Here is a 13144-nt window from a genome sequence, read left to right on the forward strand (position 1 = left end):
AGAGGCCTTCATTTAAAGGAAATTCTAAATTAGTAAAGGCACATGAGTATTATTTTTGATTATAACTTTGATTTTGGGCAAGGATTCCCTCTGTTTAAGAAGTCAGGCAAACAAAGGCCAAATCATCACCTAGTGTGGCCAGACTCAAACCCTAGGATATTTTCCCCACAATGGAGAAGAGTAAGCTACAAGTCAGAACCTATCCATTGCCAGAGGTGTAACAGGAGTCTATCATGTAAGATGCCTGTGTTCATAGACGTGTCACAACAAGCAGGAATCAATTACACCTTATATTGTTAAAATGAATTATAGTAACTCATCAGTGGAAAAAGGCAAAGACAAAAGTCACACTACTATTGTGATGCCAACAAGCAAAGCAAGAATATGCTATTGATCCCTTGTTAGTATCAGAAGTGATGTTCTCACCCTTGGCTCCTCTCAGCACAAATCCAAACCCTTCACTGTCTTTCTTCTGTAACAGCACTGTCTTCTCTTTGATAATGTAGTCACTGAAAGAGAGAAGAATTCGAAAAATTAGTTTAATTCTTTACTCCCTGTCATAGGGAGACAAAGAGAGGGTTCAAATGAGAATGGACAGACTGCATCCACTGAATCCGACCAGCTTATCTAGTGTTATATCTAAGGTTTACTGACTGAACTATTGGGAATTTCTTGAACAGCAGTTGCAAACGAAAGCTGAGAAGAGTGTGCAAATCGCAAAAAATACTTATATGTGACTAGCACTGTCCGAGACATTTTGACTTATTACAGATACTGGCGACCCAAAAAACATTTTCTTTTATCAGAAGGGTACATTGGCTGTCGAAAAAGAAAGCACTGGATTCTTGCCACCACACAAATGATTTTTTCCCTCCTAATGCTCTCTCTCTCTCTCTCTCTCTCTCTCTCTCTCTCTCCCTCTCTCCCTCTCTCCCTCTTCAGGAGATGGCTTTCTGGGTTCTTGCACTCCCTGTTCAGTCACACAATACCTAGTTTTACACATCGGTTAGGTGTCACTGTCATCAGATATCCAACAATATAGTTAATATCACACTGCTCTCAAACATCTCTTCAACGTTTTATCTGCACATTTCAACTGTCATTTTGTCATCCACTCTCACATGTTCCCAAACACTGCTCCATATTCCTGTATACAGTTTTTAATTAAAGGTACTTTGAGCATATCTTTTCAGTCTGATGCACTTTACATTAAAAGACATATGCTCTGCACCATAAAGCATGATCAATCAGAAGTAAAAGACTTAAATACACATTAAAGAAGGCTGCCATTCTTTGTTAAATGTATACTTTTTTTTTTTTTATAAATCTTTTTATTAATTTTGAAAACCAAAAAGCAACATACATTGGCATCACGTTCAGCATTATATCAGCCCGCCATGGGTGCGGCAAAGCAGTACAGGCTAGCCTACCAAGACCTTGGTGCCCCCTCATTGTCTTACAACAGTGTCCTTCTTGTCCTGTGGACGAGCAACAGTAAATGTATACTTTTTTTGGCAATAAACAACAAACAGAAGTATAAACACCCCTTTACCAGTGACATCAAACAACTGAGAATATTTTTCATTACAAATATAACATTGTTACAAATAGCACTGGAAGTTCTCTGGTATGTTGACTTAACGTTGAATGGACCTACAAAAATGACAGATGTCATTCTGCACTGTCCAGCTACCTAGAAAGTACTTGTCAGAATTAGGCTGCAAATGTACATCAATGATCATATCCAACCATTCTGAATTCTGTGCTTCCTTCAGGAAAAATAAGAATATACTGTCTCATATTCCATACAGAGAACCTATATTACTATAACTCAACCAATAAGAACATCATGACATTGCAGATGCACCAGAACACTGAAAAATAAGTTGCATTTTGCAGCACTGTAATCAGTGATCCCAATGTTGCAATCATGCAATTAAGAAAAATTAACTGCACACAAAAATTCCAGACTGGCAAAAGCAGTGTAATCAGTTCTCAAAGAAAGTTGCTGAAGATAATCCTTCTTTAGTATTCAGACGTATCGAGATTCGGAGTCACTTTTAGCTCTAAACATTGTGAACTTATTAAAAGGCTGAGCCACCATTTTAAAGGACTGTAGGCACAGTAAAATGCATCAGTACTGAAAAGTCCTATCAGCTGTCTAATACTATTACAATTCTTCTTCTATGTCCTATAGAGTTAAAACCGTGAGACCATTGGTAATACAAACACATTAAGGCATACCAGAAGTGGTGGGATAGGAATGCCCTCTGCATGATGTACAGTTGTGTTCTCGTGCCCTGAACGACCGACTGCATGTATCTGGTATCTTGTTTTTTTATCTCTGCCCTGGCATCACAATAAGCTAGCATGAAACCAGAAGCCTAGTCCTGTCGCATGACACGAGTGAGGTAATGGGCAAGCAAACTAAGTCCACCCTCATTGGCAGATAGTGGACGACTGCTACTGACTTTATCATGGGTTTAGCACAGAGTGGTCATGGCAGCATACCATGTTTTGTGAATCCAAAGTTGTGGCCAGACCTTTATATTTTTGTTACTGAAATGGAGGCCTACAGATGTAAAGTTCCACTGCTACACGCTAACACAGGCCCTAGGGCTAAGATTCCAGTGCATGTATACGTGTGTGACCTCTGTGATACATGCATGGATTGTGAGCAAACCAGAGTAAAGAAGGCCTGTTGGATTTATTTTTCATACCCATGGCCTGGGGTTCTTCATAAGATGGAGGTGAGGTTGTTTTTCAGACAGTGTAAGTGTATTGCTCACATTCCTGAAGCTGGACGGAGGAGGCCAGCAGGCATTTTACTGAGCCATGTGATGTTTATTAGTCTTGCAGAAGCACTGGCATTTAGTGTATGTTAGTGTCGACCGGGGGTTAAGCAGACTCTGTTGAGCTAGGTGAAAAGGACCACTTTTGCAGAGAACCCGCCTTTTGTCTTTCCCTGATCACTCTTTCAGTTTGACTGATGAAAGCCAGGTGCAGAAAGTTCACACTTCCATGTGCCTCTGTTCTGGGTACACCAGGCTGAAGATAACCCTGCTGTGAGAAGCCTCACTTTGGAAAGAAGCGTGGAAAGGAGAACCGCCCTAAACCGGTTCTCAAGCTCTCCAGATATTTCCAACCTTTTGTGGCTCTAAAAGGATGGGATCCCACTACCCTATTTGTTGACCTTGTTCCAATTTCTTTTAGATCCAAGAAAAGAAGTGCTCCACAGAATAATAAGCATACTGCTGTGTGACCAGAGTTGGTGTTAAACTGAGAGGCAGCTTCCAAGAGGGGACATCATCTGAATCTATCTCTTGCTGGCAGACATGTATACCTGACCTGAAGCACGTAGAAGCCAGTCTACCTACTGAGAGACGAAAGGAGCTTGTCAACTTGTAGGAGTGACTTGCCGTGTGCTCCTGGAGTTTGTGGGGATGGCAGAAGAGCACGACTGCTGGGAGTGAGCTATATTTCCTTGTGTTGGTAGGCTACAATCTCTCCTACAGTAGCTCCGGGGGAAAACCAGGTTGATTCGACCTGAATATTGACAAAGTCCATTTGGTGCTGTGATGAGAATCCAATGCAACCTGGATGAGGCCAAAGTGCATAGAAGAAGTGCAGCCAGAACTATCCTGAACTGCCTAGAAGAACTGACTGAGCTGCTTCTTTGCACACTTTCCCTCTCAGAAGTGAGAATGAGCAGGTGCGCTGAGTTGATCTCGGGTGGCTTCCCACATAGATTGGTCAACCAAGGGTGATAAGAACTTAGCAACTGAACTGTGAGACACTGAGCACAACTTACAAGAAGGGAACAATTTGCATTTGAGCAATAATCACACTATTGCATTAATTCCAGTGAAGAATCGCCTAAAGCTGAGAAATGGGGAAACCCGGCATAGATAGCAGATAGATGTGCAGTGTACAGCACACTAAATTGAACCTTCCATTTATTGTGTGCGTAGCATTACACTCTAGCGTGCAGGTACTTTTCATCCATGGAAGTAAGACAATAGGTTGGACAATCAGTTATTGCACTATTTTGTATTGTTCAATCCCTAACTCAAGCACCCTCACACTACCTTCTACAAAATACTTTGAATGCTCGCCATCACTACCATTGACAGTCAAGTGCTGAAAGAGTTGTACTTGGCACAGTTTGCAGATCCATAGTAGAAGCACCCTTGGGACATGGGACGGAACCTGGGACATCCGAGTTAAATGCCCCAACCTCCATGCTTGAAGCCCAGAAGCCTCTTCTTGCCCCACAGCCACCGAATGGAGTCTGACAAGAAGCAGAAGTGTCTGAAATTTACTTTGCCACCACCCTTTCATTAGGCATTCCATTGCAAAATATTACTGGGACTACAAATTTACTCTGCATTTACTGAGTTACAATAATAATTCCTCTAATAGCACCAGGAAATCAGCCTTTAAGGTATTACTGTAATCAAGTGAAAATTACTTAAATCAAAATTAGGAATTACTATAAATATAACTCAATAATATAGAAATGGAAATAAACAAGGACACCTAGCGCTCAGTTGGGTTTATTATCATTTATATTTCAATTAAAGTAAGGGGGAGAATTAATTTATTTTAATCTTTTTTAATGTAATGATTTATAGGATTAGGTTTGGCATTGTTTTAACTTATTTTTGTGAAGTGCTGCAAACCATTATGCAGCAGGGTCTTTAAAAGTGTTAGAAACGTACAAAGATAACAGATGCTGGTTGGAGTGCAGGTGTAAGCCAAGTCAATCAAAAACTTCCCAGTTATGTATTTAGAGACTTTCTGAATTTGAGGAAGTCTTTTCAAGTTGCAGGGAGATCAGAAGCTCCAAAGAGGGCAGGTATGAACCTCAGTAACACTCCTCCAAATTCCTTGTAGCAGTCGGGAGACTGGCTCTGGCTTATAACTGGTGGGCCACACACACCTTGTTGGAGAGTAAGTAATGAATATATACTGGGTAGATGGTCTAGTGAGCAGCCTTTAATGGCCTATCTGAAAGAAGGTATGAGTTTTAAAAGTGGTCTTTCATTATAAATGAGTTGATGGAGGAATTTCAGGTTTGGGGTAGTGTGATTGTGACATCTTTGGCAAATAAGAGGTGATCTGCCTGACTGTGGACTTAATGAAGTTTTGTAAGTAATTTCTTTGTGAGCTTAATGACAGGCTTTTAAAGTAATCCAGGCAGGTCATAACCATAAGAGCAATTTTTTAACCAAACTGTAGTAATAGTTGCACTCATCAAAACAAAACTATAATAAAGGTTACAACAAAATTACTTGCTTTCAAAAAAGTCAAATGATTTAATATAAAAGAATATTAATATTAATTTATTAATATAAAATCAATGTTATTTAATTTAGGAATGGTGCTATTTTTAGAATAAAGCAACTTAAACTTATTATTAATTCAAAGTTAATATATTTAATGTAGATTGATTAGATTTAAGGTTAGTGTGAATTACACAATGTAATTACATTAAAGTGAAGAATAGGGAAAAAGGTTACTATAAAACTAGGAACAGGTAAACAGTTACTATTATGATAATATATAACGTTAGGAATGGGACATTGGAAAGGTAGCATGAAATAAAGACCATTTCAATGTATTTTAATGTTTGACAGGAGGAATTAAAAAAGTAAAAAAGAGACACAGTAAAGGAATGATGATGTTCACAATCTTGATCTGAGGATATACAACCACGGATAGTGGGCTGTGAATTCTATATAGCCTCCGCTTTTGACAAATAATACAGTCTCACAAACTTAAAACAATCAGATATTGGGGTTCAAATAAATGACCAATGAATAAAAACATCTCAAAAATACATACCCTTCTGTTCAAATTATTTGCCAGAATAAAAAAGCTACCTGGATCCTCATTGAATACTTTTCCTATTTGCTAATTTTTTTTAAATTGCACCACTATGTCATACTTTGGACCCACTTCTGATGTGGTTTGGAAAGCTTCCTGACCGAATGGGTTTGGAAATGGTTGCCGACCAAATTGGATCGGGAGAGTCCAACTGACCGAGTAAGATGCATCCGGATGCTTCCAGATATTATTTGGTTTGACTCCCATTTACTTCATTGGGAGCCTTTGTTCCAATGGAATGCATAGGCTCCCATTGAAGAAAGGGGTGGCTGGGGAAAATCGAGCAACCCCTGGTGCCTGCCACACTGTGCATGGCTCGTAAGGGGAGACCCATTGGTAACACCATGGGCCAGATTGGGAAGCTTCCGGGTGTAGGCCAGCCCACAACAGGACCCCAAAGTCTGATTACAACTGCTGATTCGAGTCGGATGGCAAGAACCGGACAGGCTGTCCAGCATCGCATCCTACTCGGTTGTTTGGAAACACGGCCCGTAGAGATGTACGATTCTGTTCCGTACGGCTCGGTCATTCCAAATGCCGTCGGGTTTGGATTGGGATATTCCTAACGCCTAACTTGCGTCTTACTCGGTAGGCCGGAAATTTTTCCGAGTCAGTCTGAAAGACACGTTCACGATCCAATCCGATTTTAACAGAGAAATGCCATTAGGAGGCCTTCGCACCTGCATTGGAATCAGGCCCTTTGTGTGGAGCAAACATATACATAAGTCAACCAACAACTCGATGGAGGCAAAACGCAACTGGACCTCATCAAGATGTAAAATGATATAAGTGGGGTAGTGAGGTGAGGTGCGGTGAGGGTATTGTGTGGCTGGAATAAGCAACAGGGAATAAATCCCTATGAATGTAACAGAGAATAAAAGGTATGGGAAGGACAGAGGACCAACAAAACAACCCAAACCTAATGCCACAAGTTAGTATCAAGGTCTGAATTGCCAAGGAAGGTGTTGAAAAGTTGAGTTTTCAGAACAAAAGGATATTCAGTGCTGGTCTTAAACGTGGAGGGAAAGAGTTACAGGTGAAGTGGTGGAACTAGAACAGGCTTGCTTTAGAGCTTGAGAGGTTCAAATTGCAGCTAGTTCTCAGCTCCTAAAAATAAGACTTAAAACTAAGACTGGGTATGCCTGCTTCTGTCTTCAGGCTTCTTAAAGTTGCTAATCAGTGGAGAAACACAGATCCTGCTGGCTAGCCCAAAACAATTGTAAAATAAGGAGTTTTTCCAACCAGCACAATGAAACTCTTGTCTGACACTGTGGGGGAGGAGGGGCTACAGGGGTTACAGCTGTGGTAGTTGGGGGTGTTTGCCTCTGGTGTCCTGGGGTTTTCTCTTACTATGGATCTGCAAACTAGGCCATGTACACCCCTTCTGGGCTTGACTCAAGGCTACTAAGTGAGGTAGTGTAGGAGCAGAGGCACATGACTCATCAACAAAGAGACAGAGTAACCCACTGCCCAACTGAATGCTCCTCTCTACAGTTCTCACACCAACTGTAGAGTTGTGGTAGTAGTAATAAAAATATCACAGGCGTGAATCAAACACGAGTGCATGCTCATAATTAGGGTTAGGCAAACATGATTCTGTTCGTAAGCTGAGGTCAGTTCATTATGCATCCTGAGCAAAAAGAGATCCCAATCTTTCAATGCGGGCCACGGGTACCTAGTCGCTTAGATGCGGTTCGACACACATATTGGTAATATACACTCAGTTTTGCACAGCCAGTTTTCTAACCAAATGACCCATGGTTGAAAAAAGTGGCACTGCCTCATGAATCTTGCTGGGGAGGGGGGGTAAATCACATTGTTTCAGGCCTCAAAAGTGGTCAAGATTCTTTAGAAGGTGAGGCCTCCAAGCCAATAGAGATCTGCCACTGTGGTGATATTGTTGGGCCTCACATGACTCACGGCACAAGGGGCAGCGGCAGAACATGTCCCTCTGGTCACACTGCAGTGATACTGGATGGTCAAGAAGAACTTCAAACTGGAACAAAGTGGGATAGTTTGGATCCCACCAGTACACTGATTTGCCAGACAGGGGATTTTATTCCACTGTCAAAAATCTAGGTAAAATGTTTAGGGTGGTTAAATTTTAAATGTCATTTCTGGCTGCAGAAACAGTCTTTGAGCAAGGTGATGGCTCTCACAGCAGGTATTCCGGGCAGGAGTATCCAAAATATTAGCACAATGGAGTGTGAAAACTCTGCACTTTGATGTCCATGCTTCGCATTGGAAATTGGATGAGGGACAATTGTCTGAAGTTGAATTCCTCCAGGTCTTGTTCTGCAAGAACCCCTCTTTCTGGTCCCCCAAATCGTGGCTTCATGAACTTGGAACCCTCTCGACCCCAAGAGTAAAGGTGAAAAATATGGGTGTGTTTTTTGACAACCAACTCTCTTTTGAAAGTCAGATTAAGCATGTCGCATCTTCTTGGTTATTTATCCTGAAACTTCTTAGGAAAGTTCTTCCTTACATTCCACTAGCCTTGCAAAAAGGAGAAGTCATGGCTCTCATCACCTCTAGGCTGGACTAATGCAATGCGCTGTTCACTAATATCCAAAAATGCGTCTTGAACAACTTACAGACTCTTCAAAACAAAGCAGCGTGACTGCTTCTGGGCATTCCTAAACACAGGTCTGCGTCACAAGCCTTAGTCCAATTACATCAATTTTTTACACATCGGACTTGCATTTGGGTTTTTTGTCTGGTAAACACAATAGATTTGCACACTTTATCATCTTAGAGATAGTCTCTTTCTTTCGTTTTTCTGAACTTTCAGTTATTTATACTTAGGACGGGCATTGAGACCTAGCCAAGATGGCCGCTACGTTCTGATTGATAAGATATTACTGCAACATGCGGAGTACATTCTATAATGACCTTGTCATGTTATTTTTAAAACTGAGCTTCTTCTCATCAGTATTATATGGATCAGGAGGAAATATACATAACATCTATTAGATTGGGATCGTTAAGAAGACCCATCGAGTACTGTGCCCATGTGCGAGGATTAAAATAAGGGACCCATTCATACGCTGTATGAGGCTTTGGACTCCGTTTTACTTTATACCTAGATTTGAGATTCTTGGTTGGCCCGTTTAGTTTTAATCTCGTTTCAACCGCAATGAAACTTGAGCCAAACACATACATTACAAGATGGTAGCCAGCTTTTCATGATAAATCACGTGATCACTTCTGGGCGTATTGTATTTGCCCGAAACAGGTGTATCGATTTGAGCAGCCATACCATACTATTTAAATGGGACTATGGCGTTCGTAGCGATGCTGTATTGGAGGAAGCTTTGCCGCTGTACTCTCTCTTCGATCGTGACTACTGAATCACGGTAGGTGTGATCCTGGGATGTTGGTTCTTGCATTTTTCGAGCCGGTTAGCCATCTCCAGGCGTTATGGAACCTCTTGGCCTGCTTTTCACTTATTGCTTAAAGCTCTATATCCTATATGGAACTATATTAGACATACAAAATACAAAATTTAATGCACATACAGTGGGGTGTTCTTTGAGATAGATTTACACTCCGTAAGTAATGTAGAGGAACAGATTGGAGAGGTATTCATATAGACTGGTTGAGGTGGATGATGAACACTTTAAATTGGGGAACTTTTAGCTTGTTAAAGGTTGCATGTTGCAGATAAGAGGATACAATTGATATGGCCTCTAGGGATATTTTAAAAAAACGTATTTGATGGTACAGCCCTGTCATACCGGGGACACAACATATGGACTTTAGAATTAATACATGGAGTTTATGTTGGTGACAGAACGCATGTAACCTGAACTTGAATTGTCCTCTTTTTATTTTATTTTAGGTCCAGTAATAATGTCCGTAATAACTTAGATATTTATCTTACGAACTTGATGACTTCATTAAGATTTTATGCGCGATTGACTTCATGAAGGTATGGAATATCTATTATAAAGCTCTGCTTGCAGGGAGCCCCCTTTATTTTGCATAGAACACTAATCGGTTGTAAACATTGGGCCATTACCTTATGATCTATATACAGACTGATATACATTGGATTGGAGCTTCCTTAATGGATGTCTAACCCCTTTTCTCTGCGGGTCTGATTGCACCCTCTCCCCAATAATCAAATGGTGGAGGTTTTTGGAGATATTATGTATGGGGTGATAAGGCAGGCTTTAGAATTATCCGTGATCTATAATCAGACGGCTTTGTAACTCTTGCATAGCTGCAAGTGTAGATAAATGGGTTTATGTTACAGTATTGAAAAAATGTTGCCATGATATGCCGGTAATCACTATAAATGTAACTGAATGCGCATATTATTGTTTATATCGTAGATTTTTCTGGATGGGACTATGACATTGAGATTATCATTTCTCTTTTACCCTCCTTTACTTATGATGATATTTTGATTTATATACAGTGGTAGGTACAGATCTCATAATCTTGTTTTACATTGAATCATGATATGTGTCTGATATAGTGGGAGCATGCCATGGTTAGATATAACTATAATACCCTTTATTAATGAGCCTGATCACTTTGATCAAATCGGTACTTATATACGGCCCTAACAACCCTTAAATATGCCAAATATGCCAAACGATTTATGGAAGCTAACCCCAGGAGACAGCCATTTCGGAACTTTAGTTACATCTGCCCTTTCTTGTCACCTATCTTTGGTCTTCGTGTATATATCTTTTTTTTCCTTCTCTGTCCTCCTTTCTTTTTGTAGTTAGAAATGTATTTGTTTGAAAAAACCATGACTTAATTAAAGTGCAACTCTATTGTAACTTTATCCATGTCAGGTACATTAGAGCCAAAACAGGGTAGTCACTCCTTGACTAAACAAAGTGATGAATGAAAAGAATAATGTAAAAGATCATGTTATATTATGGTCCCAAAGGGACTATTGGCCCTCATGAAAGTATATAATATAAAATTCCCTAAAAATATGGTTTTAGAGAGCTTTGTAATCCCATATTGAAACAATAAAAATTAAATGTGTCCGTCTGTCTGTAGGATTTTGTTTGTGTCATATACAAAACAATAAGATTGTGATTGTTAAGATCTGGTGTCATGTCTAAGAAAAAAATCTTCTGGTTTGAAATTTGTTTTACATGTGTCAGTCCATGTTTAATGTTTTTTAACTGTTGTATGTGTTCTTATATATGTATTTTTATATGTTCTTAACAGCCCTGAAGAAGTCCTGTATCAGGACGAAACGCGTCGGTTGTGTTGTGTTTCTATGTCAACATTATAAGAATATGGAATAAAGAGATAAAATCAAAGAACTTTCATCATTTTTATCGACTGGACTTGGACTTTATAATTGTTCCAATTAATTTGCTTGTTGTAGTATGGTGCACCTGTGCTTTAGTTCTAAAATCATAGAGTTCCTGTAGGAATAAGCATTGTGATGGTGGGTGCTGATCTGTGTGCACACATACCCTCAAAAGTATAAAAGGGATATGAATTTGGGAGTAATATTTGATTAGGTGCTGGCAGTTAGAAGGCTCCACTGTCATTTTTAGATGTGTTTTCAATTTTAAAGCTCTTTACATAGGTTTTAAGTCTTTTCATGATTTGTGTCTTGACCATCTGGCATAACGCTTTTAAAGCTATATTCCAGGCAGATCTTTTCGCTCTTTCCTTAGTGGAAACCTGGTAGTGCCCAAATTCAATAGAGCTAAATGGGGTAGAAAAAGCTTTGTAACATGTACTGCCAGGTTAGGATCTCGTTACCTGTAGAATTTAGGAAAAAGTCAAATTTACTAAAATTCTGAAAAAGTCTAAAAACTTGGCTATTCAACCAGTAAGTTATCTCATTTGGTTCACTCTGATGTTATTATATGCAGTTTTCCTCAGTAGGGTTAGCGCCTCGACACCCCAAGATTAGTGTGCACTTTAGAAATTATATCCTCATTTCATTTTCATTTTTTCTGCTTACTGAAGTAGCACTCAGGAAAAGACAAAAGTGCATGAACTGCTACCTTTAACAGCAGAATCTGTCATCTCACCACCATCAACCAAATATAATCAGGTAGGTCTAATATAATCAGTAAGAAATCAGCAATTCTCTGTTAAAAGGTCATCATAGAAGTTTTTAGGGGTAGCTCTGTATCCATCCTCCCACGCATCAGTGTCTGAGCTCCTCTCTTCAGCTCCAGGAATGCAGGCACCTCCATCATGTTTCATGTCAAACCAGCGGCAATCTAAAATGAATGCTGCCTATCCCAGCAACTATACTCTCACCAAAATATGTAGTCGTACTACCAACCATCCCTCACACAGATATACTGGGCTTCCATGCAAGATGTCAGCGCGAGATTCTAGGGGACCCATAAAGCAAGAACTTTACAGAAGTGATACCATTAGACACTGTTCTCCATTTGAACGAAGAAAAAGGCCTCTTCAGTACTAAAATCCATGAAAACCGGTATGCTGCCACCACTGCTTTATTGTCAGAATTTGGAAAGAAGATACGTGCAGGCTGATAGCCAGCAGACCCAACTGGTCTGGCATGGAAAACATAGTATGAAAACAATGTGATACTGATTTTCAGGTTAGCGGCATAACTTTTAGGATAACTGGATTGGAAGTGGTTTTAAAAAGTCACAGGTACTGCATAGGTGCTAAGCAACATTATGCAACTGATTTGGCTTCTGCGTCCCTAAACGTAATTTTTTTCTTCCCTTTCTGGATCCCTGTACCTTTGGCCAGCCGATGTCTGTCTTCCCGTTTGTGTCCTCTGACTCTTCATTCTTGCCCTCCATATTACAAGATGAATCCTTTTTTACCCACTTCAGAGCTTCTCACAAAAAAATGACTGCTGGTGTGCTACCTATTCTACCTCAGCAATAAGGTGCTCCTCTCCATGTCTCTGGGTCTGCATCGTGGTAGGACTGAGGATAGTCAAGGTGCTTTCCAGCCAAGTGAGAGATAACCAATGTTTCTTGTACTATGTATTAATACTTGTTTACTCACAAGAGTGTAACAGTTTCTGTTTGTCTCTGTGTTTTCTCAGGATTACCAAGAGGTGAATCTGTTCTGATACAAGGCTGCTGTGGGTGCATTCCGAAACAGTGGCGCCTTGAACCCATTTTTCCCAGGATTTCTAACTGATATATTAATTTTTCAAACCTCGATTGGAACAGTTGTAAGATTGGCACTGTCAGTTTTATCTTTTCATCCCTAACTTGAATTCTGATATTTATGTCAAAAGACAAGGTATGCTCATTAGTCCCATGTCAGG

The 13144-nt window shown here is 40.0% G+C and overlaps 1 protein-coding gene across 1 annotated transcript in view; it reads right to left on the reverse strand.

The window, feature by feature from the left end:
- The window catches only part of SHANK1 (SH3 and multiple ankyrin repeat domains 1), a 1748119-nt gene that overhangs the window by 612424 nt on the left and 1122551 nt on the right, over nucleotides 1-13144 (reverse strand). Inside the window, exon 15 of the mRNA XM_085616131.1 lies at nucleotides 427-509. Coding sequence (XP_085472257.1) covers nucleotides 427-509 — 83 coding nt within the window. The remainder of the gene's footprint in view (nucleotides 1-426; nucleotides 510-13144) is intronic.

The sequence above is a fragment of the Triturus cristatus genome, chromosome 7, assembly GCF_964204655.1.
Source record: "Triturus cristatus chromosome 7, aTriCri1.1, whole genome shotgun sequence".
Classification (NCBI taxonomy): domain Eukaryota; kingdom Metazoa; phylum Chordata; class Amphibia; order Caudata; family Salamandridae; genus Triturus; species Triturus cristatus.